The sequence below is a fragment of the Neoarius graeffei genome, chromosome 2, assembly GCF_027579695.1.
Source record: "Neoarius graeffei isolate fNeoGra1 chromosome 2, fNeoGra1.pri, whole genome shotgun sequence".
NCBI lineage: Eukaryota > Metazoa > Chordata > Actinopteri > Siluriformes > Ariidae > Neoarius > Neoarius graeffei.
In genome coordinates, this window is record NC_083570.1 from 108,588,994 (window position 1) to 108,612,979 (window position 23,986).

Below are 23,986 nucleotides of genomic sequence, written 5' to 3' on the forward strand. Positions count from 1 at the left end.
ATTTTTATAAATATTTATTTAGATTGTTTATAGCCAGCTGAATTCTGCAGCTTCTCTCAGCGCTGGCTCAAGGTGCAGAAACACCAGTGCAGTTTGCTATGGAGACGAGGCGAGACCTGGCGATGTGGTTTTTGTGGCGGCGGCGGAACTCGCACAATAATTTGATTAATGTGGGCAGCAGACTAATGAGACCGAAGGTGTCAAATTACTGGAAATTTCCAGAACAATCTTATAATCTTGTAATACAGGATGGTTTAAGTTATAAATCAGTTATAGAAAGTGTTTTATTTAATCAGGCTAACAGATCAACATCCAGGTCCCTACCAAATCCACCATTAGCTTGATCAATTCTATAAAAGTCTATTTAAATTCTGAAAACTGTACAAATGTTGTTTTCCACCAAAGAGGCGGGATTAGCCAACGCAGAATAGTGACGTTTGTCTCTTGTTGATGACGTGTAGGTCGACCTGTCCAGTCAGACTGCAGTCGCATGTGAAAATATCGGATATGCATCGGATTTAGGACCACATATCCAAGCGGTCTGGGTCGCATGTGGAAAAAATCGGATCTGCGTCGTTCAGATTGTCAATAACAAATCGGATACAGGTCGCATATGGGCAAAAAAATCGGATATGGGTCGTTTCAGGGTGCAGTCTGAACGTAGTCTAAGGCCACTGTTGGATTTCTGAAGAAGAACAGGGTGAAAGTGATTCAGTGGCCGAGTACGTCTCCTGATCTGAACCCAATCGAACACCTACAGTGTGGGGAATTCTGAAGAGACAAGTTGAGCATCGCTCTCCATCCACGTTACTTTCACGTTATAAGTTAAACGGGTTATATTAAACTTGTCAGCGTTTTTGGAAGTTGTTTGTTTAAAATGTTACTTTTCAAAGGGGGTGTACTCATTTACGCTCAGCACGGAAAGTAATGAACTTGGGTACTTTTGTCCACCTCCGGATTCAGCGCAGTCTTTTATCATCACGCTGGCATCCCTTTGAATTAGTTGTTGCTATAGAAATTACCAAAATGATAGATGCTGTTCTAGAGAATGAATCGACACCACCTGAGCTGTGATTTGTGTGGGGGGAAATAAAAAAGGATAATCTTTACTCTAAATACCTCTGTGGCCTTTCAGAAAGAGATCATGTGGTGAAAAGGTTTTAGAGAAATGTAAGAGAATCGTACTTTAGTTTCTGTGGCTATTCATCTCTTTAGAGCCGTGGCTGCATGCTCACTCACTCTTAGTGTTAAATGTCAGGAAGCGTTTTTTTATTTTTAATCCAGTTGTTTGAACCCGTGGTTTAAGTGCTAACAGGAAGGAACGTGTGTGTGAGAGGAGCTCCACAGGTGTTATTTTGGCGTTATCAGTCATATCTGGCCTCGACTCAGCCGGCGAATCCTGAACAGCTCTTTTTATAGCTGCCCTTTTCATTATCTCTGCCTCTCTTCAGCCCGTGTGTGGGAGCGAGGCCCAAAACTGAAGGGTGTGTCACGGAGAACACGGCCACTTAACCCAAAGCGTTTTCACTCCCGGTACTGCAAATATAACGAGACACGCGGTCAGAGTCGGTTTGGCCAGATCCGAGTGCCTCCGCTGTTCTCTTTTCCGCTTGGATATTTTGGTGTCGCTAACTCCACCCGTGCAGAGCGAGTCCGAACCGGTGCACGTCTCTGGGGAGAGCTTTCACTCATGAGTTCATTTTGTATAATGGATTAGTGTGGATTTAGAATTTGGTTTGTTTTGTCCCAATACACAGTTTGGGATTTGTTCTTGTACGGATACCACGGTCTGGAGGAAATATAAAGTGTGTGTGTAGAGGATACTACACGGTTGCATGAAGACATTCAAGGAGTGACGCAGAGCCTTTATTTTTAAATACATTTCTGAGTGGGTAATATCTCCATCCTTGACTCTTGTATACTGCATAAATGGGAATAAAACAAACAAAAAAGTTGGCATTCGAGCCGCCCCGCTGATCCAGCCAGCCCGGAGTGCGTGATGTCACTGCAGTAACGGTTTTAAAGTACATATATCACGGGTAAATTCAGGAGCAAGATCAATGTAATTCTCCTATTTTATATTAAACTTTGGTCAAATATCTAACACTTTGCTTCCTCTGCAGTTTTTTTTTTTTTCCCTTGCACAATACCAGAAAAATTCAGTTGAAATCAAGCCATTTGAGGCGAATTGGTCCACCTCTGAAAAAACTTGGCGTTTGGATTTCCTGGCAAACACTGATTTTCGTGACGTCGCGTGCGGGACGCCTCCTTCTGAATCCTACATCAGTGCTGGTTTTCTCATAAACGACCTGCTGGTTTTCTGCAAATTTCTTCAACGTTATTGCGTAATTATTAAAATGGTTAACAGATGTATCGTAGGAGGGTGTACGGTAGCAACACCAATCATGATTGGATTAGTACTCATCGTTTCCCAAAAGACCGGACAATGAGAGAGAAATGGGAGCGCTTGGTCTACACAGGCTGTGCACTGAAACCGGGCAAAGCTCTCGCAGCCTGCTGGCGCTTCCGCAGGTGACGTCACGAATCTGGCTCCAGACTCCCTTGGGATTTTTCCAGATGTGTTTTATTTTTTTCCTGCTGTAGACAGATGGCCTTGTGCAAAATTACCCTTCTGGATGAGTGTGTAAAGGGACAGACTTTCATATAAAAGAGAAAAAAATGATATTGGTCCAGAATATGCTCTTTAAGGCCGAGGCCTTTTACAGCTATAGACCAAAGTCATATAAATAAAAATTTACGGTGGCAGTAAGAAATCCCGTTACCGACTCGCTCTACTAAGACTGATTTGACTTCATTGATTGTGGGCTGACTCATTAAAACAGGATGGGTTTGTTAACTTATGCAGCAGACATGTACATGCATGCATTTTCACTGATCAAACGTAAAAGGCTCATTAAATAATCAGATGAACTGAGACGATCACATTCTGAAGCAAATTAAATAATTTCATACCGCTAACTTGCACACAAGTTACATGGATTAATCTAAACGCAGGGAAACGACGTGGTGTTTTATATCCAAATGAGTCTGAGCTTTCCTGTCTGCGTTCTTGCTTCTTGAAGACCGATCGTTTTGAAACTATCTGACTTTCAGTTCTCCGTTCATTCTCTTCCATGTAAGGGCGAGACGGCAGTGATGTCCAGTTTAGAAATCAGACGGCTGCTCCGCTCATTCACTTTTCTCCATACTGTGTACTCCGCCATTACTGCTCGGCTCAGGCAATTACTAAAACCCGGGACGGAACAGAACGCCACCGGTTTTAGCAGCAACTGCGGGGAGGTCGCTGCCCGAGCGATATGTCTGGTTTTACCAGCAACCCTTGGCTCACTCCGGGAGGACTGGTCCGACTGAACTCGCTTTCCTTTTAAAGAAAAATAAATACTTTAGTTCTTTAATTGTTGGTACTGCACCCTCTTTTAATCCGGGCTTATAGCCAACGCTCCTCAACAGATCAGAGGTCTCGTACGAGTCTTCAGTAAAATGAGCAGCGCAGAGGAGAGACCACTTCATAGCCGCCCAATGTGCCCGTGACCTTCTCGCAAAACGCGTCCAAATCTTTGCAGTTTGAACATTCTTGGGCCGTGAATGCAACGTAAATCCACCTTCTGTCGTGTTGCTGCACCGCCAGCAACACATCTGCGTGGCATGGCGATAAATTGGCTCAAAATGGAGGATCGGAGTTGCAGTCAGCTCTGTGTTTGTCTAGCGGAAATGGCCATGAGACCGACAGACTTCCTGCGGTGACGTTACGGACGTCAAGGTCGTTCGCCCAGACCGTTACCTATATAACTCACTTTAATCGTAAAAATTACTATATTAGATTTATTGTTAACGCTTAAAACTATTCCTGTGCCATTCTTGAGGTCTGAAGGTGTTTATAAACGAAAGTGAGGCCATGGATCTGCGTATCTGCTTTAAGTTTGAGTATTGAATGAAAATCTTTTCAACACAAGATAAGCTTTGTCTTCATGCCACCAAAGATGTAATATTCTTTATATTATGTGGACGCGTCTACCCAAAACAAGCGCAAGTTAATTAATTTTAAATTTGAACTGGTTTGCCATTTTGATAATGCGCGTCTAGTCAGCGGGAAAACGTAGGTAGTGATGTCGTCAGTGAAATATCAGGGGTTATTATACATACAGGACACTTTTTTTTTTTTTTTTTTTTTTTTTTTTTTTAATTCCATCCAAGGAGTGTGTTCAAAACCCACTAGAAGGGAATAGTTCATTTGGTTTGATACGTAGCATGCGATGTTAGCACATCGCTTATCCTACATGTATTACGTCACTCTGCAAAATGGAGAACGAGCGTTGAATGAATATGGTTTGATATTGCATGGTTGTCAAGGCGACATGTCGCACATCGGAGACGTAAAGCTTCCGTGCTAGCGAGTGAGCGACTGTGAGAATTTGTAAACATACATAGTCGCCAGGTTTTGCTTCGTTAAATACGGAAGATTTTGAAAGAAAAAGATGCAATGAAAACCCAAATAGTAATAATACGGGCTGGATTTTTTTTTATGGTATATCCGAGATATTCCATTCCATGTTAGCTAAATTGAATATACCGCATTAAAAAAAGCCCGCCGATGCTATTTAAATATGTCGCTCAGATCCGTGATGCATTTCAGCACAAAGATAAACTTCATATCTTCAAGCCGTTTTTTTTTTTTTTTTTCCTTTATAATATCGACATGTTCACAAACACAAAGGACCCAAATTTATTAAAACAATTAATTGATTTGCTCACGAGTGGCTTATAGAGATTTGTCAGTTTTGGTTCTTCGTGTCCCAGATGGAGCTCAGATGAAAAATAATACAAGTGGCGTATTTTTCCCAGTAAAACACTCGTGTCGTCTATATAATATGATATTGGGTGAAATAGAATGTGGTAATTTGCAGGAATTTAGTGGAGTGAAAATAACGTGAACTGATCCAGGTAGATTTAAAAATTTAAATAAAAATAAATAAATGAAGAGCTAAAATGTCCTTGAATACTCACTCAAATATTGAGCAGTGTGTAAGAGAGCAGTTTTCAGGGCTCAGTTTATAATCCTGCACTCTTGTAAGTTTGTGGGATATCTCTCTCTCTCTCTCTCTCTCTCTCTCTCTCTCTCTCTGTGTGTGCGCCACCAAATACTCCTTGTGTTTTGATTCAATTTATTCACATTAGCGTGATGGGCTGTTGGCGCAAACCAGATCAGTGTCCCTGAGCTCCTCTGAAATTTGATAGCTATTGAATCATGGTGTGTCTGGTCCTTAATGCGGCGCAGACGTTACCGCTCACGACCGCCGGCCCGAGCAATTCCACTGTTGCCATGACCAAATCCAAAAAAAAAAAAAAACAACCCCAAACTCTGCAGGACTTCTGAGATGAACTTTTTTTTCAGTCCGACACGGTCTGTTCTTTTGTAATTAAAATCCGTGCTCTGTGTAACCGTAATTATGAACGTTGATACGAGTAGGAACACAAGCATCACTTTATTTCCAGCCTTTTCTAGGAATAGTGTTCTGCTCTGTTAGTGTTTACACACATTCTGACCTTTTTATTTAAAATGTGAGGGTTTTTTTTCCCCCAGTTTATATTCCAGCACTGTTGAATTCAGGATTCTGATTGGTCAGAAGGTGTTTTTGATTTTTCTTTTGCAGCAGAAGTTTTGACTGTTAGGGTTGTGGTGATTTAAATCGCAGGACAAATGATTTCAAACCCATGAAATAAAAAATCCTAGCTGTAAATGCGTTGTTTAGACCATAGCAGGAATACACATGACTTTACTGTAGGCGGAAGTACTGCAGCTCGAATGCTGCGAGAAAACACGTAAAAAGCTGTTGTGTGATTTGTGTATAAATGGACTTAACAAGAAATTGTAGCTATGTTTTATTCAGACTGCTGAGAGAGAGAGAGAAAGGGAAGCAAATGGAAGAAGTAGAAATGTTCATAAGTTTATTTAAAAAAGTGTATTTGTTTCCTTAGTTATATTTTAGGTAGTAGGTGTTTAGTGAAAAACATGACCTTACCCATTGGGACTTGACCTGATGGGATTGAGTTGCCAGTGGAAGTGGTTTTCACTCTTCTCATTGAATGGAATGGAAGTTTTTACCCTTCTCATTTGAATATCCCTCTCACTGCCAACCCTTTATCCAAAACGGAGGACAAATTTTTTTGATGGCCAGTTAATTGTCCAAATCAATGGAGCAGATTTAAGTTTTTGTGTTTGATCCATTCCTATGATTGATCAGAATTTCCTCAAGTGACCAAAATAGTTCGATGCGATGGGGACGGTCATGTTTTTTGCACACATTCCAACACCGTTCCAAAACTGCTTTTACTACATTTTTAAAAACCGGTACAATCATGGCATACAGACTACAGAGATATTACTGTAGCTGAACTTGTGCCGAATATAAAGTGTGTCATGACTTTTTGAAAATACGGTGTGGGCGAAAACCTAGGGGCCGCCCCCGAAAAACCCGGTTAGAGGGTGTCAATAATTCTCAAGAAGTACGGTCTTTCGGCAGCTGACGCGCAGAATCGTGGAAAATGGAAGGCTGCAGTGAAACATCTAACCCGGCCAGAGGTGGAACCATGACGTAGAACTGGATAGCAGCAGCAGCAGCTTGGATTTGTTGAAATTGAGAACAGGATCCGAGCATGCCAAAATCATTAGAGTGCCCTCAGACTCCAGAGGGTTAACTTCAAAATGGAGAAAGTGACGCTGGTGAAGGAACGGCTGCCTTTGTAGCTGCTGTAATGTAAACGAGAACAGGTACTCGCTTGTTTTCACTGGTTTGCTGTAGAATTGGAGGAATAGAGCATCGCTGTAGGAAAATAAACAGTGACTCTGCTTCATCACACCATCTCATTGTCGATTTATATTCCTGTGACCGCATGCCTACCGTGTGTGGTTTTTTTTTAATTATTCGTTACTTAAAACCCGTTTGCTGTGTTGGTTGTTGATGCAGTGTCACTGAACCGGATTTAATGGGTTTTAAGAATATTTACTGTCTCTGGCTTTCTTTAATGAACTGCCAGTGTGTTTCACCTGTTTAATTCCTGCTTTTATAAAAATGTAATGCAATGCACTACACCAAACCTGGTGCGATTTGTTTTATCCATGATATCAATAACACTGGGGAACAATTTGAAAAACATTTTCTGTTGAGTTAGGTTTTTATGCTGCTTAAAACTAAAATTGGCATGCTGATTCCAAAATTGCAGTCAGTCTCATTTATTTTTTTTTCCCTCCACAGCTCTCCAGATAAGCAAAATTCCACTGTAGTAAGACTATTTGAAGGTTATGGAAGAACGTTATCAGGGTAGATGGGATGTACATATTATGGCTGACTATTGTTGGAGCATCAAACGCGATAGTCCTCAAGTTGAACAGTCCAGAAAGAGCTATAAACGTACATTTTTACCTTAACTACTTGCACAGGCGGCACGGTGGTGTAGTGGTTAGCACTGTCGCCTCACAGCAAGAAGGTTCCGGGTTCGAACCCAGCGGCCAGCGAGGGCCTTTCTGTGTGGAGTTTGCATGTTCTCCCCGTGTCTGCGTGGGTTTCCTCCGGGTGCTCCGGTTTCCCCCACAGTCCAAAGACATGCAGGTTAGGTTAACATGAGGCTAGTCTGGCTAACGCAACTTCAAAGCTCTGCGAGCATTTGGTCTGGCAAAGATATTCAGCCCAACCGTTTCCCAAAGTGCGTGGTTGACCCGCCTCCCTGAAATGCCTCAGTTTGCTACTGGTCGAAGCCAGAAAAGGCTGTGACGAAGCTTAAACCAATCACATCACTCTTTCCTCTGACGTATGTGACGCGACAGGGCTAACTGGTAGATTAAACTCTTACCGAAGCCGGTCGGGAGCAAGGCGAAAACGTCCTTCCTTTCAATAAACACCTCCAGGGCTGCTCTTTGCTCTGTTTCAATGAGAACTTCCCGTTGAATGCTTTCAATACAGCATCTACCGCTGTGTCAAAGGCTTGCCGCTGCTCCATGTTCGTAATGTTTCTAGTGAATGAAGCGCTTCCGGCATAGATTCCGTAAACAATCTATGGCTTCCGGTCGCAGTTCTACTACGTCACTGCCTTGAACACGCCTCTACCCAGGGCCGTTGGAGATGCTCAAAGTTGATTGGCTCCCGATTTTTCGGGAGCTTGGAAGAGCTGGAGATAGCTTGCCTGGCCAGACTAAGCTCGCAACAGGCCCTCTTGTTGTGTCACGCTTAGGATGGGCGGGCCCAGGCTAACATGGGGCGGCCTTGAGCGAGGTACCAAACCCCAGGCACTCTGGTGTGGCTGCCCACTGCTCTGTGTGTGTTCCATAGGTCGCGTTAACCGACAATTGTCCGTCATTGACGGATTTTTTTTTTTTTTAGCTATGACGGAAAAATCTGAAGGCCGTCGGTCATTGACGGATGTTTACCGTTACCATTACCAATAACAATAATGGCCTAATAATAAAACATAATGAAACACACAATTGAAATGATTGGCAAGTTGTGGCAGAGTTTTCTTACATACAGTGTACATAGTCTTCACTGCCGTCACTTTCAATCTCAGCCGACGTTGCGGCAGTCTTGATGTTCAGTGCATAGGCTACTCATGTATACACTGTAGCCACTGCGCAAGGCTGTTCCCCCCCATCGTGCTCCTGACCGCGCGCTGACTTTTCTTACCACTAGCACAGTGAGATGTATTAATGTTTCCCTTCTCTGCAGAAGACGCGTCATTTTTGCTATTAAAAAAAAAGAGATGCACTGGGTTGTCGTTTCCCTGCCTGTACAATAGCGCTCATTTAGGCTAGTTGTTTTTCTTGTTTTTAAAATGAAACAAATGTCGATTTATTGCATTCTTCCCCAGCAAGCTTAGGAAGCTTAGGAACATCACTGCTCGAATATCTGCTAAACTATCATTTTAATGAGAGCACGGGTAGACAAACTAACATTTAAACATAACTTCGTTTTATTTAAGACCTTCCGTGTCAGGCTCCGCGGGGTGCAGCTGCACCACTGGTGCAGAAAGACCGCATGCTGCAGGATTTCCTCCCTATGAAGAGAGTACTAGCAGGGTCGGGAAATCCAACTTTCGGAGGCTCTTGCCGGCTTCTGATCACTTCCCTGGGAGAAATGTTTCCCGACTTCAGAACTTTGGCTGAAGTGGCGCTGGTTATTCCAGTCTCCAGTGTCGCAGCAGAGCGCGGGTTCAGCCTTCAGAATAAAATTAAAACGTCAATGAGAAGTCGTCTGTCCGAGGCAAAGACGCAAAATTTAATGACAGTTGCCTCGGCAGCAGTCTCCATTGACGACTTTGATTATGCACAAGCGAGCTCCCAATTTAAATCCATGCGGGCCAGAAGGAAGGTTTGAGCTCACGCAAACGGGTCAAATTAGATTGTCACTTAAATCGTTGTAGTGGACTGTTCATATTTTAACTGCAATTGTCTTGCTACGTTGTAAAATAACATTGTTCATATTCCCGTTAAGGCACAACAGCCGCAATGTTTTTAGCGGAGGGAAAATGGGTTCACAAGCGACCGAACGTCAGAATCTCTGTTCATCTTTTTGCATCATAAATAAATGATTTAAATAATACAAGCTTGTTCTGTGAATTAATTTTTAAATGAAAATGAATCCATGAAAACACAAGTTATTAAATATATAGCATTTATAGCCTATATACATTGTCAAAATAAAATGACAGATAATAATGGACAATGACGGAATTTTTACGACCCTGTCCGTCAAAATGACGGACAATGAAAAAGTCTAACGCAACCACTGGTGTGTTCAGTGCTTCAGATGGGTTAAATGCAGAGGATGAATTTCACTGTGCTTGAAGTGTGCATGTGACGAATAAAGGTTTCTTCTTGCGCACAATTATAATTACAGTAGCCACATCCTTTGTAAAAACGCATGTTAAATAAAGATTGCAGTCATGCCTGTTTCTTTCATATTTCATTGTCAGTATTTGTAAATTTTTATAAAACAAGCACATCTGTTAAGTACAGTGTTTTTCATATTTTTTAAGAAAATAAGGATCCTATAGTTCAAAGACTTGACATGATGGAGAAAAACTGAGATCAGTTTTGGATTCCGCACCCAAAATTGAGTTAAAAACAGCTGTCGGACCGAACTCAACAAAAATTGTGTTCCCCAGTGTAATTGGTCTTGTATGAAGTTTCTAGTTTTTAAAAAAAAAAAAGTTTGCCTGTTTTTTGCCGTTTAGAGATTAGCGCAGCGAGCCAGGATGTGTTTAATGGCATGCTCGATGCAAGCATTAGTTTTTAGTTAAACTAGGCTACTCGACATCACTCTCTGTCCCTGCGGAGGGTCATTAAACACTGAAACAAGGGCTTCCCGCCAACTTTAACAAACAGCCAGACGCCTTCAGGGAAACAACAGTCCGTGATTTGTGTTCTCGCCATCTATCTCTCTTAGTTTATCTCGGCCTCACCGTTTATTTTCCTCCCTCAAGTCCTCAAGGAGCGCGTATTGGATTTAAACTCTAATCCAGCACTACACTGTTGTGTACATTTTGCAATAATTGCTGTTATCGTCTTGGCAGGTGGAGGAAAACTTGGCGAAGGTGCGTAACGCCGGGACCGAGCAGGATCTGGGCATCCAGTACAAAGCTCTGAAGCCTGAAGTGGATAAACTCAACATGATGGCAGCCAAGAGACAGCAGGTACGTGTTCTGGACAGTCTGGTGTCCTAAATACTTCTTCTGAGCTCGTCTGGGGGCGTGGCTTGTCATCACAGTGCACAGAGATGTGAGCATATTCACAAAATGGTGGCTCATCCGTTTGTTTTTAGCACCAGCACCGCAAACGTGAACCAGTTCCGGGACTCCTCCGATGTTGAGAATTCGATTTTACCAGCAATCATGACTCCACTTCCTGTTACAAAAACAGGAAGTAACATGGGTTATTGAATGAATCCCGGCGCAGTTCGGATGAGAACCCCAGACCGCCGAAATCGAAATCCGATTTCACGCTTAACTAACGCACCAGATTCTGATCTCCAAAGGCGGAGGTGTGAAAACGAGCGTTTGGTGGTGGCGCGATATCTATCTACGTCACGTCAAAGGATGAGGACGCAGATGTTCTCAGACGGATGCTGAATAGAGCAGAGCATAGACAAGCGACTTAATCAGCAGATCTAATCACATTCTGGGCATTTTTAGTCCTCAAACAGCAGCCTCCAGCCTGTAAGCATGAGTAATCTCCTTAGAGCCCATTCAGAGAGGCAGGGAAATGAGAACCACGCTCAGGGCAGCACAGTGACGGAACCCATTACTCTGACACAAGAGTTTATTGGTTTGTTTTGCGAGTCGAGTTCGTTGGCGTTGGCGCTCTGGCTTTTTTCTGAATGGATTTTTCACGTGCCGTCATTCTGTACCAGGAGAACAGGTGCTGACGTAAACTGAAGAGCGCTAATTAAGAAACGGTGTGTTCAGGGGAATGACGTCATTGGGTCAGTCGCTGGATGCTGGAGTCTGACTGCTGCGGTGAAAATGATTCATTTATCAACATGCGCACACGCTTTCGGCTGTTGGAATTATAGTTTTAAACCCGAGTCGCAGACGGGTTTTCTCTGCTCCTTACGCAATATACATTTTAAAGGGGAACTGAAGTCATTTTTACACCTGCTTTATTTCTTAACATGTTCTTCAGTTACGTTTTCGGGTTTAGTTACCTTTTATATCATGACTCGTATTGGCAACTAATCACAATTAAATATTATACTTATCGGCCTATTCGGTTTTTAGCCGTGTTGAATTTAGTTCGTTTGGCCGACAGCGGGCGTCGCTTATCCGTGTGATCTTCACCAGACTTCAAAACGCCAGGTGTCAGTGCCGCCATTTTGAAAACTGTTTCCCAAACGAAACGTTGCACAAAAACGAGTTTAAATGACGATTACTGCCTACTTTTTTCAAACTTTCCTGATTGCTATCAAAACAAACACAACTTCCAGCTTGATTGCGTCAGCATTCAAAAGAGGGCACACGCGGCTTTGGACAACCCCTGTGTCCGAAATCGCTCCCTACTCACTATATAGCGAGGACGCCGTTTTGTAGTGCTGTCCGAAACCTTAGTGAGGATTATTTACACCCTATATAGTGCACTCAAAGTATCCCATGAAAAGTAGTGTACAACGATGGCCACTAACCAAAGCAATATATCCCATCATGCATTGCGGTCGCGCTGAAAGAAATCAAATTAAGTCTGAAATGTGGTTTAATAAAAGGCAGCGGCGAAGAAGAAAGAAAGGATTCAGCCTTGATTTAAAGAACTGAAAGCTGCAGGTACTTTGTATTGATTAATGTGGGAAATGCGCTCAGTATAATATGGATTTATCACACAAACGCACGCGTGTGTTTATTATTTTGAAACCCACCAGCCGACTGATCTGGCACATTTTAATTGTGCGACAGTAATGGTGTAAATACCAGCGCGACGGAGTAGTGTCCGAAAGAGTTTTTACATTTTACCAATGAGCTCACTGTATAGTCCTCTATACAGTAATTCCCTCTGTAGGGAGTAGTGAACGAGTGAGCGATTTCGGACACAGGGAACGTTAGATGTCGGTTACTTTGATTTTTCGCTGTACGTTTTACCTCCGTCCTACGATGTCTCACACAGGTCTCGACGAATCTCGTTTACAGCCGTCGCTTTGACATATGGACTGATGTATATTACAGAGCATATTTCAAACACTCATCACTTGCTCTAGCAGCGACCAAATAGCGGTCAAACATGCATTCCGATATTTAATAAAATGAGAAATAGAATTTTGATGATAAAAAAAATTTGCCTTCAGTTCTCCTTTAAATAAGGGAAAAAAATTATAGAATACTATTGCCATGATTGTAAAGGCATTGACTCGTGACTTAAACAGTAATGGTCAAAACAATACTACTGAAAGTATTATCAATAATACATTTAAACACAGTATCGCTAATAAATACTAAGTGTTTTACTCCTAATAAAACTAAAACAATACTAATACTACTAAAAATGGTAATGGCGTTCATACTAAGCAACACTTGGACTCGTTTCGAACCAGACGCGTCACCCTGTGGTGTATTTTTAGATGTTTTTGGTTGTTCGAGGCTCACCCATGGTTTGTACCCCCCCCCCCCCCCCCCCCCCCCCCCCAAAAGCATATAGTGAGTTGGGGTGGGTGTAGTATAGCTACCAGTCTGTCTGCCATTTTAGTTTCTGGAGCATAACTCGGACTATATTAGGAAATTTTTATTTTTTTTTCACGAAACCTGACTGTTATGTTAAATGACTAGAGGAGTCGTCGTGCCTTTTGACATTTTGGGATTTCTATGATTTTTCTGTATTTCCATGGCAACCAATTCAACTTTGAAAATTTTGGAGTAGGGTTTGCCCCTCTCTACGCATCAATAAGCGTTGATCGTCATTCGCATCTACCATTCTCGATCAAAAAGTAATAAAAGATTATCTCTAATCCCCTCTTTTGTGCTCTGTAGGCCTTTGTATTTCTCAAAAGTAGGGCCTTCTGGTGTTTATATGAAAGAATATAAATTCGTCAATTAATATTCACAGCTGTCAAGGCGAACCTCAAACTGTAAGCCACATCCAGTAAACAATTCACATTAACCAAACTGAAATTGACTCGCGTTTCTGACTTCCATTTTTTTTAAATATCATTCTGACCACTAAGATCTCTATTTTTCATCAAAACAACTCCAGTAATATTCTAAAATAGTTATTTATTTACATGAATTAGTTTGATTTGGAAAAAATAAGTAGGTAAAGCTACGAAAACTCATTTCAAAGTCTCCCGTGAATCATAACTTCAAAACTAGCAGACGGAAAATTTTGCTGAATCCTTAATCAGAAACGGAGAGCGAGAGAACGTCCCTATTTATTTATATTAAAAAAAAGTTATAATCTTGACGAGTAATCCAGTGGGAAACCGATCGAAAGAACGAGCCTGAGCGCTTTCCCGTGACTCAAAAAGAAAAGCATCAGCAGTTTCCCAGCGTCACGCGAGCAGGGTTTTTACTCTGTTGTACCGACTTCAACCTGCTGTTATTCCCAAAGTACTGAACAGATCTTAATGAGATGCGTTTCTTTGGAAAGCAGAGATTATAAGCTTTTTAATGACGCTATTCAAGAGTTAAGCAGTGACCGATTTGGAAACTTAGACGAGCGTCTGCATGGATGATTTTCACAGCACGGCCAGCGAGCACCTCGAACATCTAGTATCCGTGACCTTTATTTGATGTCATGATGCAGTTTTTGAAAACTGTACAACAACTTCTCCTCTGTACTTGTATAAACCCTGACTGGGCAGGAAACAGCAGAGTTGCCGTTTATACGCTGAGCATGTGAATAAAGGTCATGGAACTGATTAGAAACTTTTAGCACTGCACTTTATTCCTCTCACCTAAATATCGAGAGGTTGCACGTTTCTGAAAATTGAGTCATGTTATAGTGATGTGTAGCTGAATTGATGCGTTTCTTACAACCCCGATTCCAAAAAAGTTGGGGCAAAGTAGAAATTGTAAATAAAAACGGAATGCAATAATTTACAAATCTCAAAAACTGATATTGTATTCACAATAGAACATAGACAACATATCAAATGTCGAAAGTGAGACATTTTGAAATTTCATGCCAAATATTGGCTCATTTGAAATTTCATGACAGCAACACATCTCAAAAAAGTTGGGACAGGGGCAATAAGAGGCTGGAAAAGTTAAAGGTACAAAAAAGGAACAGCTGGAGGACCAAATTGCAACTCATTAGGTCAATTGGCAATAGGTCATTAACATGACTGGGTATAAAAAGAGCATCTTGGAGTGGCAGCGGCTCTCAGAAGTAAAGATGGGAAGAGGATCACCAATCCCCCTAATTCTGCGCCGACAAATAGTGGAGCAATATCAGAAAGGAGTTCGACAGTGTAAAATTGCAAAGAGTTTGAACATATCATCATCTGCAGTGCATAATATCATCAAAAGATTCAGAGAATCTGGAAGAATCTCTGTGCGTAAGGGTCAAGGCCGGAAAACCATACTGGGTGCCCGTGATCTTCGGGCCCTTAGACGGCACTGCATCACATACAGGCATGCTTCTGTATTGGAAATCACAAAATGGGCTCAGGAATATTTCCAGAGAACATTATCTGTGAACACAATTCACCGTGCCATCCGCCGTTGCCAGCTAAAACTCTATAGTTCAAAGAAGAAGTCGTATCTAAACATGATCCAGAAGCGCAGACGTCTTCTCTGGGCCAAGGCTCATTTAAAATGGACTGTGGCAAAGTGGAAAACTGTTCTGTGGTCAGACGAATCAAAATGTGAAGTTCTTTATGGAAATCAGGGACGCCGTGTCATTCGGACTAAAGAGGAGAAGGACGACCCAAGTTGTTCTCAGCGCTCAGTTCAGAAGCCTGCATCTCTGATGGTATGGGGTTGCATTAGTGCGTGTGGCATGGGCAGCTTACACATCTGGAAAGACACCATCAATGCTGAAAGGTATATCCAGGTTCTAGAGCAACATATGCTCCCATCCAGACGACGTCTCTTTCAGGGAAGACCTTGCATTTTCCAACATGACAATGCCAAACCACACACTGCATCAATTACAGCATCATGGCTGCGTAGAAGAAGGGTCCGGGTACTGAACTGGCCAGCCTGCAGTCCAGATCTTTCACCCACAGAAAACATTTGGTGCATCATAAAACGGAAGATACGACAAAAAAGACCTAAGACAGTTGAGCAACTAGAATCCTACATTAGACAAGAATGGGTTAACATTCCTATCCATAAACTTGAGCAACTTGTCTCCTCAGTCCCCAGACGTTTACAGACTGTTGTAAAGAGAAAAGGGGATGTCTCACAGTGGGAAACATGGCCTTGTCCCAACTTTTTTGAGATGTGTTGTTGTCATGAAATTTAAAATCACCTAATTTTTCTCAGTTTAAACATTTGATATGTCATCTATGTTCTATTTTGAATAAAATATGGAATTTTGAAACTTCCACATCATCGCATTCCGTTTTTATTTACAATTTGTACTTTGTCCCAACTTTTTTGGAATCCGGGTTGTAAATGGCCCGTGTCACATTACATTTTGTGAGACAGATGTACAGTATGGTGGATAAATAAACTTAACCAGATCTTAAAAATGGTACATTTTTTTTGTTATTGCCTCGTGTAGTTATTTTCTGTAACTATGACAAACCCAGCATTTGGACTGAGCAGCTCAAAACTGGAGGTTAATTAACACTTGATTTACATTAGAATACTGCATCCTTCAAGTAAACATTTAGTGCAGTCTGGGAAGGATTTACACGCTTATAATATAGGTACCCAGGAAATGAGGAGTGGCGGAGTGAACTGAGCTTATTAAAACGAATGAAGCGTGCTGTATAAATGGGACAGTGGCCGAGTCATACGTATTTGCTGACTCAGAGTCTGTGTAGAGAGAGGAAAAATAAATAAGCGCTAGAACTCCAGCACACTGTCCTACACTAATGACCTGGTGACGAGGCTTTCAAGATTAATAGCAACCTTTTTTTTTTTTTTTTTTTAATATTCAATCACCAGCCACTTTAATAGGAGCACCCATCCACTCGTTCTCATATCAGCCAATCCCTTGGCAGCAGATACAAATCAAAAGCTTCAGTTAACATTCAAAGATCAGAATGAGGAAACTTGTTCTCTCAGTTTGTCAGAAACTGCTGATCTCTCTGGGGTTTTCATAGATGAGTGTCTACACAGAGCGGTGCGACAAACAAACATCAAGAGAGCAAGTGGGCGGAAACAAACGCCTTTTTGATAGAGGTCAGAGGAAAATGGTTCGAGCTGTTAGGAAGGATATAGTAACTCGTATGATCGCTCTTTAGAACCGTGGTGAGCAGAAAAGCATGTCAGAAGCAGAAAAGCAACAGCAGAACATCATGTTGGGCTGCAGTCCTGCAGCCAAGAGCTAGTGTGTGGAATGTACTAGTTTAGTATGAATGGTCGGGAGATGCTGACTACTCAAAGAACCGCACGAAGGTGTAACCATGCGCTGATCTACCTCCTGCGTGTGATCGTCAGGTAACGTGTTTCTTCCCAGGTGTCACCTGGAGCTCAGCTTTATTACGGACGAAAGAAACGTGTCCAAGTCAAGACGATGCGGTTATGAACAGCATCCTAACGGTTGCTTTTGAACACCGTGAATCTGACGTTTTGGTGGTTATTCAGTGACTCCAGTGTCCACGGTGTAGTTTTAGTGTTAAGAGCTCTGCTTTTTCTGTCAGACCAGAAAGCAAATACGCAGAGCCTTTATTTTTAAATAAATTTCTGAGTGGATAGTATCTCCATCCTTGACTCCTTGTATGCTGCATAAATGGGAATGTAAAAAATATTTTTTTTGAGAGTTAAAATCGACCGCAGAGTTGTCATTGGAGCCGCCCCGCTGATCCAGCCAGCCCTGAGCGCGTGACGTCACTGCGGTAACCGGTTTTAAAACCGAGGCCTTTTACAGCTACAGACCAAAGTCATATAAATAAAAATTCACGGTGGAAGTAAGAAATCCCATTACTGACTCGCTCAACTAAGACTGATTTGACTTCATTGATTGTGGGTTGACGCTCATTAAAACAGGATGGGTGTGTTAACTTATGCAACAGACATGTACATGCATGCATTTTCACTGATGAAACATAAAAGGCTCATTAAATAATCAGATGAACTGAGACGATCACATTCTGAAGCAAATTAAATCTTATACCGGTAACTTACACACACAACACAAGTTCCATGGATTAATCTAAACGCAGGGAAACAACGTGGTGTTTTATATCCAAATGAGTCGCAGCTTACCTGTCTGCGTTCTCGCTTCTTGAAGGCCGATCGTTTTTGAAACAATCTGACTTTCAGTTGTTTGTTCATTCGTTTCTTCCACGTAAGGGCGAGACGGCAGCGATATCCGGTTTAGAAATCAGACGGCTGCTCCGCTCATTCACTTTTCTCCATCCTGTGTACTCCGCCATTACTGCTCGGCTCAGGCAATTACTAGAACCCGGGACGGAACAGAACATCACCGGTTTTAGCAGCAACCGCAGGGAGGTCGCTGCCCGAGTGCTATGTTGGGTTTTACCACTCCGGGAGGACTGGTGAAACTGACTTTTTTATTTATTTTTTTTTTTTTCTTCTTTTAAAGAAAAATAAAATGTATACTTGTTTTATTTAATTGTTGGTCCTGCACCCTCTTTCAATCCGGGCTTATGGCTAACGCTCCAACAGATCAGAGGTCTCGTACGAGTTAGGGATGTTAACCGATGACCGTTTGACCGATGGTTGACTGAATCAACGTCAACCGGTTAAATTTTTTTTTTGGTTGTCGGTTTAAAAAAAAAAATCAATCGTTTTGAAGCTGCCGATTTTGGAGCGGAGAACCTGGAATTCTGTGTTGTAAATGCTTGGGGCGTGCCATGCGGTGTAAGGACGACAGCTGACAAATCAGAAACAGCCATTCAGTCATGTCCCGCCCCAGTTGAAGACAGACAGCTGCCACTCAGCGAAAGAAAAGTGCAGACACAGGCTTTTTAGCTTACAAATTACTATTCTGTTTTTTAAATTATTATTAGAAGGCACATGGAGTTTAGTCCTGCCTTGGCCAGTGCGTTCTGAAAGCATGTTTCGGTCTGTAGCCAACAATGCATGTTACTGCAGATCAGATCTCTCCACACAAACTAAAGGCGCAGATGCCCACTTTTTCACGGCTGAATCGTGCAGATCCGAGTTTTTTTTTTTTTTTGGGGGGGGAGGGCATTGGAGTGTCTGAATAATTTCATCAGAGTAAATTCTGTATTAAAATTACTAAATAAGCAAATGCCGTTGAAATTATTCAGACACTCCAACGCCCCCCCCCAAAAAAAAAATCGGATCTGCACAATTCAGCCGTGAAAAAGGCGGCATCTGCCAAAAGGCGCGCCGTTTGCATCCCTGTTAAACTCATAGGTTAACCGGCTAATGAGGCTTGGTGGTCGGTCAAGATTTTTGTTTTCGCCATCCCTAGTACGAGTCTTCAGTAAAACGTGCAGAGCAGAGACCACTTCATAGCCGCCCAATGTGCCCGTGAACTTCTCGCAAAACGCGTCTAAATCTTTGCAGTTTGAACATTCTTGGGCCGTGAATGCAACGTAAATCTACCTTCTGTCGTGTTGCTGCACCGCCAGCAACACATCTGCGTGGCATGGCGATAAATTAGCTCAAAATGGAGGATCAGAGTCGCAGCCAGCTCTGTGTTTTAGTCTAGCGGAAATGGCCATGAGACCGACAGACTTCCTGCGGTGACGTTACGGACGTCAAGGTCGTTCGCTCAGACCGCTACTTGTATAACTCACTTTAATCGTAAAAATTACTATTAGATTCTTGAGGTCTGAAGGTGTTTATAAAACGCACACTGGTTCTGCGTATCTGCTTTAAAGAAGTCCAGGTGTGTTACCGTATTTTCTGGACTATAAGCCGCTACTTTTTTCCTAGGTTTTGAACCATGCGGCTTATACAAAGGTGCGGCAATTCTGTGGATTTTTCTTCCACCGCTAGGGGCGCTCTAACCGGAAGTAGAATCAAAAATAAGATAGACGAAAAATCAATGCAAAGAAGAATTAGCAGATCTTTAGCAGATAGAACACGCACGACAAATTACTAACTGGTAATTATTTTCAAATCCAGCGAAGATGATTCAAGTGACTTGTGGTTCCAAACACAGGAGAAATGAAGGTAAATAAATACCGGTTATTTTCTCTTGGTTCTGTTCCGTTTTAATCAGCAAAGTCGCTGCCGTGTTAAAAGGCACTGTTCGGAAAGAATCTGTTCAGGTACATACATGTACATTTACAGTACAAAATCGTTCTGTACATGCAGTAAATATCTAATTTTTCAACATAGATATCTGCGGCTTATAGCCCGGTGCGGCTTGTATATCTTTTTTAAAAAATTTTTTTTTTTAAAATAGAGCGGATGTGGCTTATATACAGGTGCGCTCTATAGTCCAGAAAATACGGTAGGTTTGACCCCCAACTTGTCCATGTGATGTAGGAGCTGAAGGACGTGCAGCACAAGGAGCAGATGGCGGCGGCACGCGGCGTGCTGCAGAGAAACGTTCCCCTGCTGTACACGGCGTCCCGCGCCTGCCTGCAGCACCCGGACGTCGCCGCCTACAAGGCCAACCGAGAGCTCATCTACAAGCAGCTGCAGCAGGCCGTCTCAGGAATCTCCAACACGGCACAGGGCATCAGCACCGAGGACTCCAGCCTGGGTCAGCACACGGGCCCGGGAGAGCTCGCCGGGGCACTCAACAACTTCGATGTGAGTATGACCAACACTGGTGCTCTTGTCTCCAACACGCGCGCGCACACACACACCCCAGACCCTGTTTTCTCCTTTCCACAGCTCTGAGCCTCGACAGCATGATAGGGAGCATGATGATCCAGGAGGGAATCGGATTAAATTCCTTTGTGCAAAGTGTAGATGTTTCAGAGATCTGTTAATCCTCCGTCGATGAGAGATTGTCGTAGCGTATATAACGCCGATGCCTTATTTTCTAGAAGATTCTCTCACTCACACGGGTCAGATTTGTCCTGCAAGCGCTCATCCGGTTTCCTCTCACCGTCAGCACAGACTCCTCAGTCGACCGGAATGGCTTCCTTTTCCACCCTCTGTGCTCTTAATGCTCGTTTTAAGGACGCTCGGTGAGGAAGACGACGGCGTCCTGTGTACGTACTCTTCTTACAACCGACGTTTTGATGCATCAAGAGTCAAGGCTGTGTTTAGGAGACACGTTGCCCTGTTCTGGCGGTTGATTTAATCTCCAGGCTGTTCGTTTAGTGCTGGAATACAGGAGTGTGTGAGAGCTGTGTTTTATACTGTTTTGGCAGCTCATCAGCTCCCTCCTTCTTTATGCAGGGAGATGATGATCTGCCACTCTGACCAGATTTCTACACTTGTCTTGTAATTAGTTTTTTTTTTTTTTTTTTAAACTATCATTATTAAGCAAACAATGTGTGATTGCTGAGATCTCTAGAACAGTATGAACAGACGGATCAGTCTTGGAATTTTTTTTTTTTTTGGAAGCTTATAATTGCTAGTTATGAACAGTGTGGCCAAAAATGAATTTCCTCCCTCTTTCGCGTACTCAGGACAAGTTTCGGAGAGTTTAAAACTAATGAAGTTTAACAAATCAGGAAACCCTATAGCCACCGTGCAGACTTTCGACTACATCCCGAAATCATCTTTGACGAAAGGCATCACGTTAAAACAGTCATCATGGATGCAAACGGCACGCCTTTTTCACGGCTGTCTGGGGGACTTGTGGCAGATTCTACCATAACAGAGGCCAGTTGAGTCCCATCTCCTTAAATTGCTGAATTGATTATTTTGATCATTCTGTTAAAGGTCCCATGGCATGAAATTTTCACTTTCTGAGGTTTAACGTTAAAATGAGTTCCTCTGACCTTCTTAAGTCACCTAGAAATTTCATAATGTGTAAACCAAACTATGCCCAACATTTGAGAATGGCGCGTCAAAACGGCGCGTTGATAAACTCTTCCCTTTACTACGTCAGCAAGGGAGGTGATCCCCACGCCCCCTCTCTGGATTCCCACCCACTGTATGGATTGCCCCGCCCAGTTGTAGTGAGGAGACCATAGAGGACACAACAACATGGTGAGCGAAACATGGAAATTGCGCTGTACATGGATGTGACAACACAGAAAGGAGTCTGTTTTTACTGCCGACGGGAGAGCCCCTGAAGACGCAGTGGCTTCATTTTATTTACTTCAATAATACGCCGTCGAGTCTACCTAAGACGGTGTATGTTTGTCGGAAGCATTTTCCTGATGAATGTTTCCACAACTTGGGACAGTACAGGGCAGGTTTTGCACATCAACTGTCACTGAAGCCTGGGTCCGTACCAAGCATCCCTGCCGCATCAGCAACAAACACCAAACAAGTAAGTGTATAACTGTTAAGTCATTTTGCCGTGTTTTAAAATCGGCGCGTTAGCCTAGCAATGGCTACATTATCTGTGCAGCTAACCGCTTCCTGCAGTTAGCCAGGTACTCTGCGCTACAAAACTAAAGAGCATGCAGCATGCTCTGTTAAACTGAGTTTAGTCTGGAAATTGACTGTAACTTATGAGCTTATGTTTGACTATTGCTCCGCAATGCATGTCTTCTGTTGGATAAGCGATATGTTGCTGCTTCTATCCTCTTTGGTTATGGAGTGTGTGTTCAAGCCTAGGGTATTATACGTTCGTAAACTACCACTCCGAACACACTCTCACTGTTCTCTGTGTCACGTTGAGTTTACGAAAGGAGTCCGAGGGAGAACGGGGTTTTGTCTCCTCCCATGGCCCGCCCCCACCCTCTACCCTTCCCCGCCTTCTGCTTCTCATTAGCAAAACGACGCACTGGGAAAAGCGCTGAAATGGGGCTTTCTCCCAGGAGGCTATATCTACGTGCCGAGGGTTCATTTCGAGAAAGGCTGCGGATATAACATCCGGAAGCCTCCACGAGCCCGTTTAAAGCATCAACAAACCACCATGCCATGGGACCTTTAAGTTTTTCTAGTAGCATTTGGGGTCTTGGACATTCACAGTAAATTTTAGGACAGTAGTCCTGGTAACTAATTAATGAAAGCCTGACATGACAGACATGCTAAATGACAATAGAAACACATCAGTTTCTATCATCAAAACCTGACAGACAAACTAACGTCTACCATCATATTCTGACAGACACTCGTAGCAACAAAACTGTTTCTTACATTATTAATCTGACAAATTTAGTAAAGAGCAATTCCAGCGTTACGGACGTGACACTTGAACTCAAAATGGCAACAAATGACCCAGTGCATGTTTTATTGTCTCCCAGTATTTAAACAGGTGTTGCATATTTTAAGGCTGTACCATACTGGAGAAGTGATAGAACAAGAACAATTCCCATAGTACATCTAGGGCATGCCAGAAAACGCCAATAAAAGATGCGTTATGGATGTGACAGAAAAAGTATCACTTTTCTTGGGTGACTGTACATTTTTATCAAACTCTGTGAAATCGTAAACCTAATGTTGAAATGGAGATATCCATTTGATAGAAGGGTCCAAGGTGAATATTAAAAAATCTTTGTTTAAAATATTTTGTATTTCATGCAGAGTTTCGGAAGGAAAAGTCAGCGTTATGGATGTGACGAAATTCCGTTATGGATGTGACGCGTCTGAAATAGACATGGCATATGTTTAGAAAATCAGCAATTTAACCACCATAACCCTTTGAAAAACTCTCTAAATATCAGCTAAAACTATCAAAGTTCTTAAATAATATTTAGGATGGCTATTGTTTTGCTGTTTTGTGGATTTTAGCATACATTTCTGTGGCTTGTGGCAATAATAGAATTGTACATGATCAAAGTTGATTTTAGCTTGGGTTTTACATTATAAGAAAGAAAGACTGACAGTGACACATTAGGTTGGTTACAAATTGGTTCAACTTATTCACATCTGTAAAATACAGGCCTAGGTGAGATCTCTGGGAGTGGTTTTGATGTATTACATGTTGCTTTATTTTTGCATGGTGAGGTTGACATTTACATGGAATTGCCCTAATATTAAATACCTCATCACTAGAACCAAATAATAAAATAAAATATATTGAAATAAAGAGAATTTATTTTCAAAATTGAAATATAACAATAATTGTCAGAACAGTGACGATAGACACGACTGGGTCACTTTCGCGGGGAAATAACACATTGAAATGGCCTGTCGGCTGAAAGGGTCGCAAGTGGCTCTGATTTATCTCAACTTACGATAGTTTTCCTCCAGAAAAATTTAAATATGAATGCGCAAATATATTAATGTTTCTATGGTCAGGATAGCTGACTGAAAATCTTACCTTGATTTATTTAGCTGTCAGAACTCCAAGTCTTGCCCGGAA

General features: G+C 42.3%; 1 protein-coding gene across 1 annotated transcript in view; it reads left to right on the top strand.

The window, feature by feature from the left end:
- The window catches only part of ctnna1 (catenin (cadherin-associated protein), alpha 1), a 353,364-nt gene that overhangs the window by 87,947 nt on the left and 241,431 nt on the right, over positions 1-23,986 (top strand). Inside the window, exons 5-6 of the mRNA XM_060915358.1 lie at positions 10,585-10,704; positions 20,092-20,361. Of these exons, the coding sequence (XP_060771341.1) occupies positions 10,585-10,704; positions 20,092-20,361 (390 nt within the window). The remainder of the gene's footprint in view (positions 1-10,584; positions 10,705-20,091; positions 20,362-23,986) is intronic.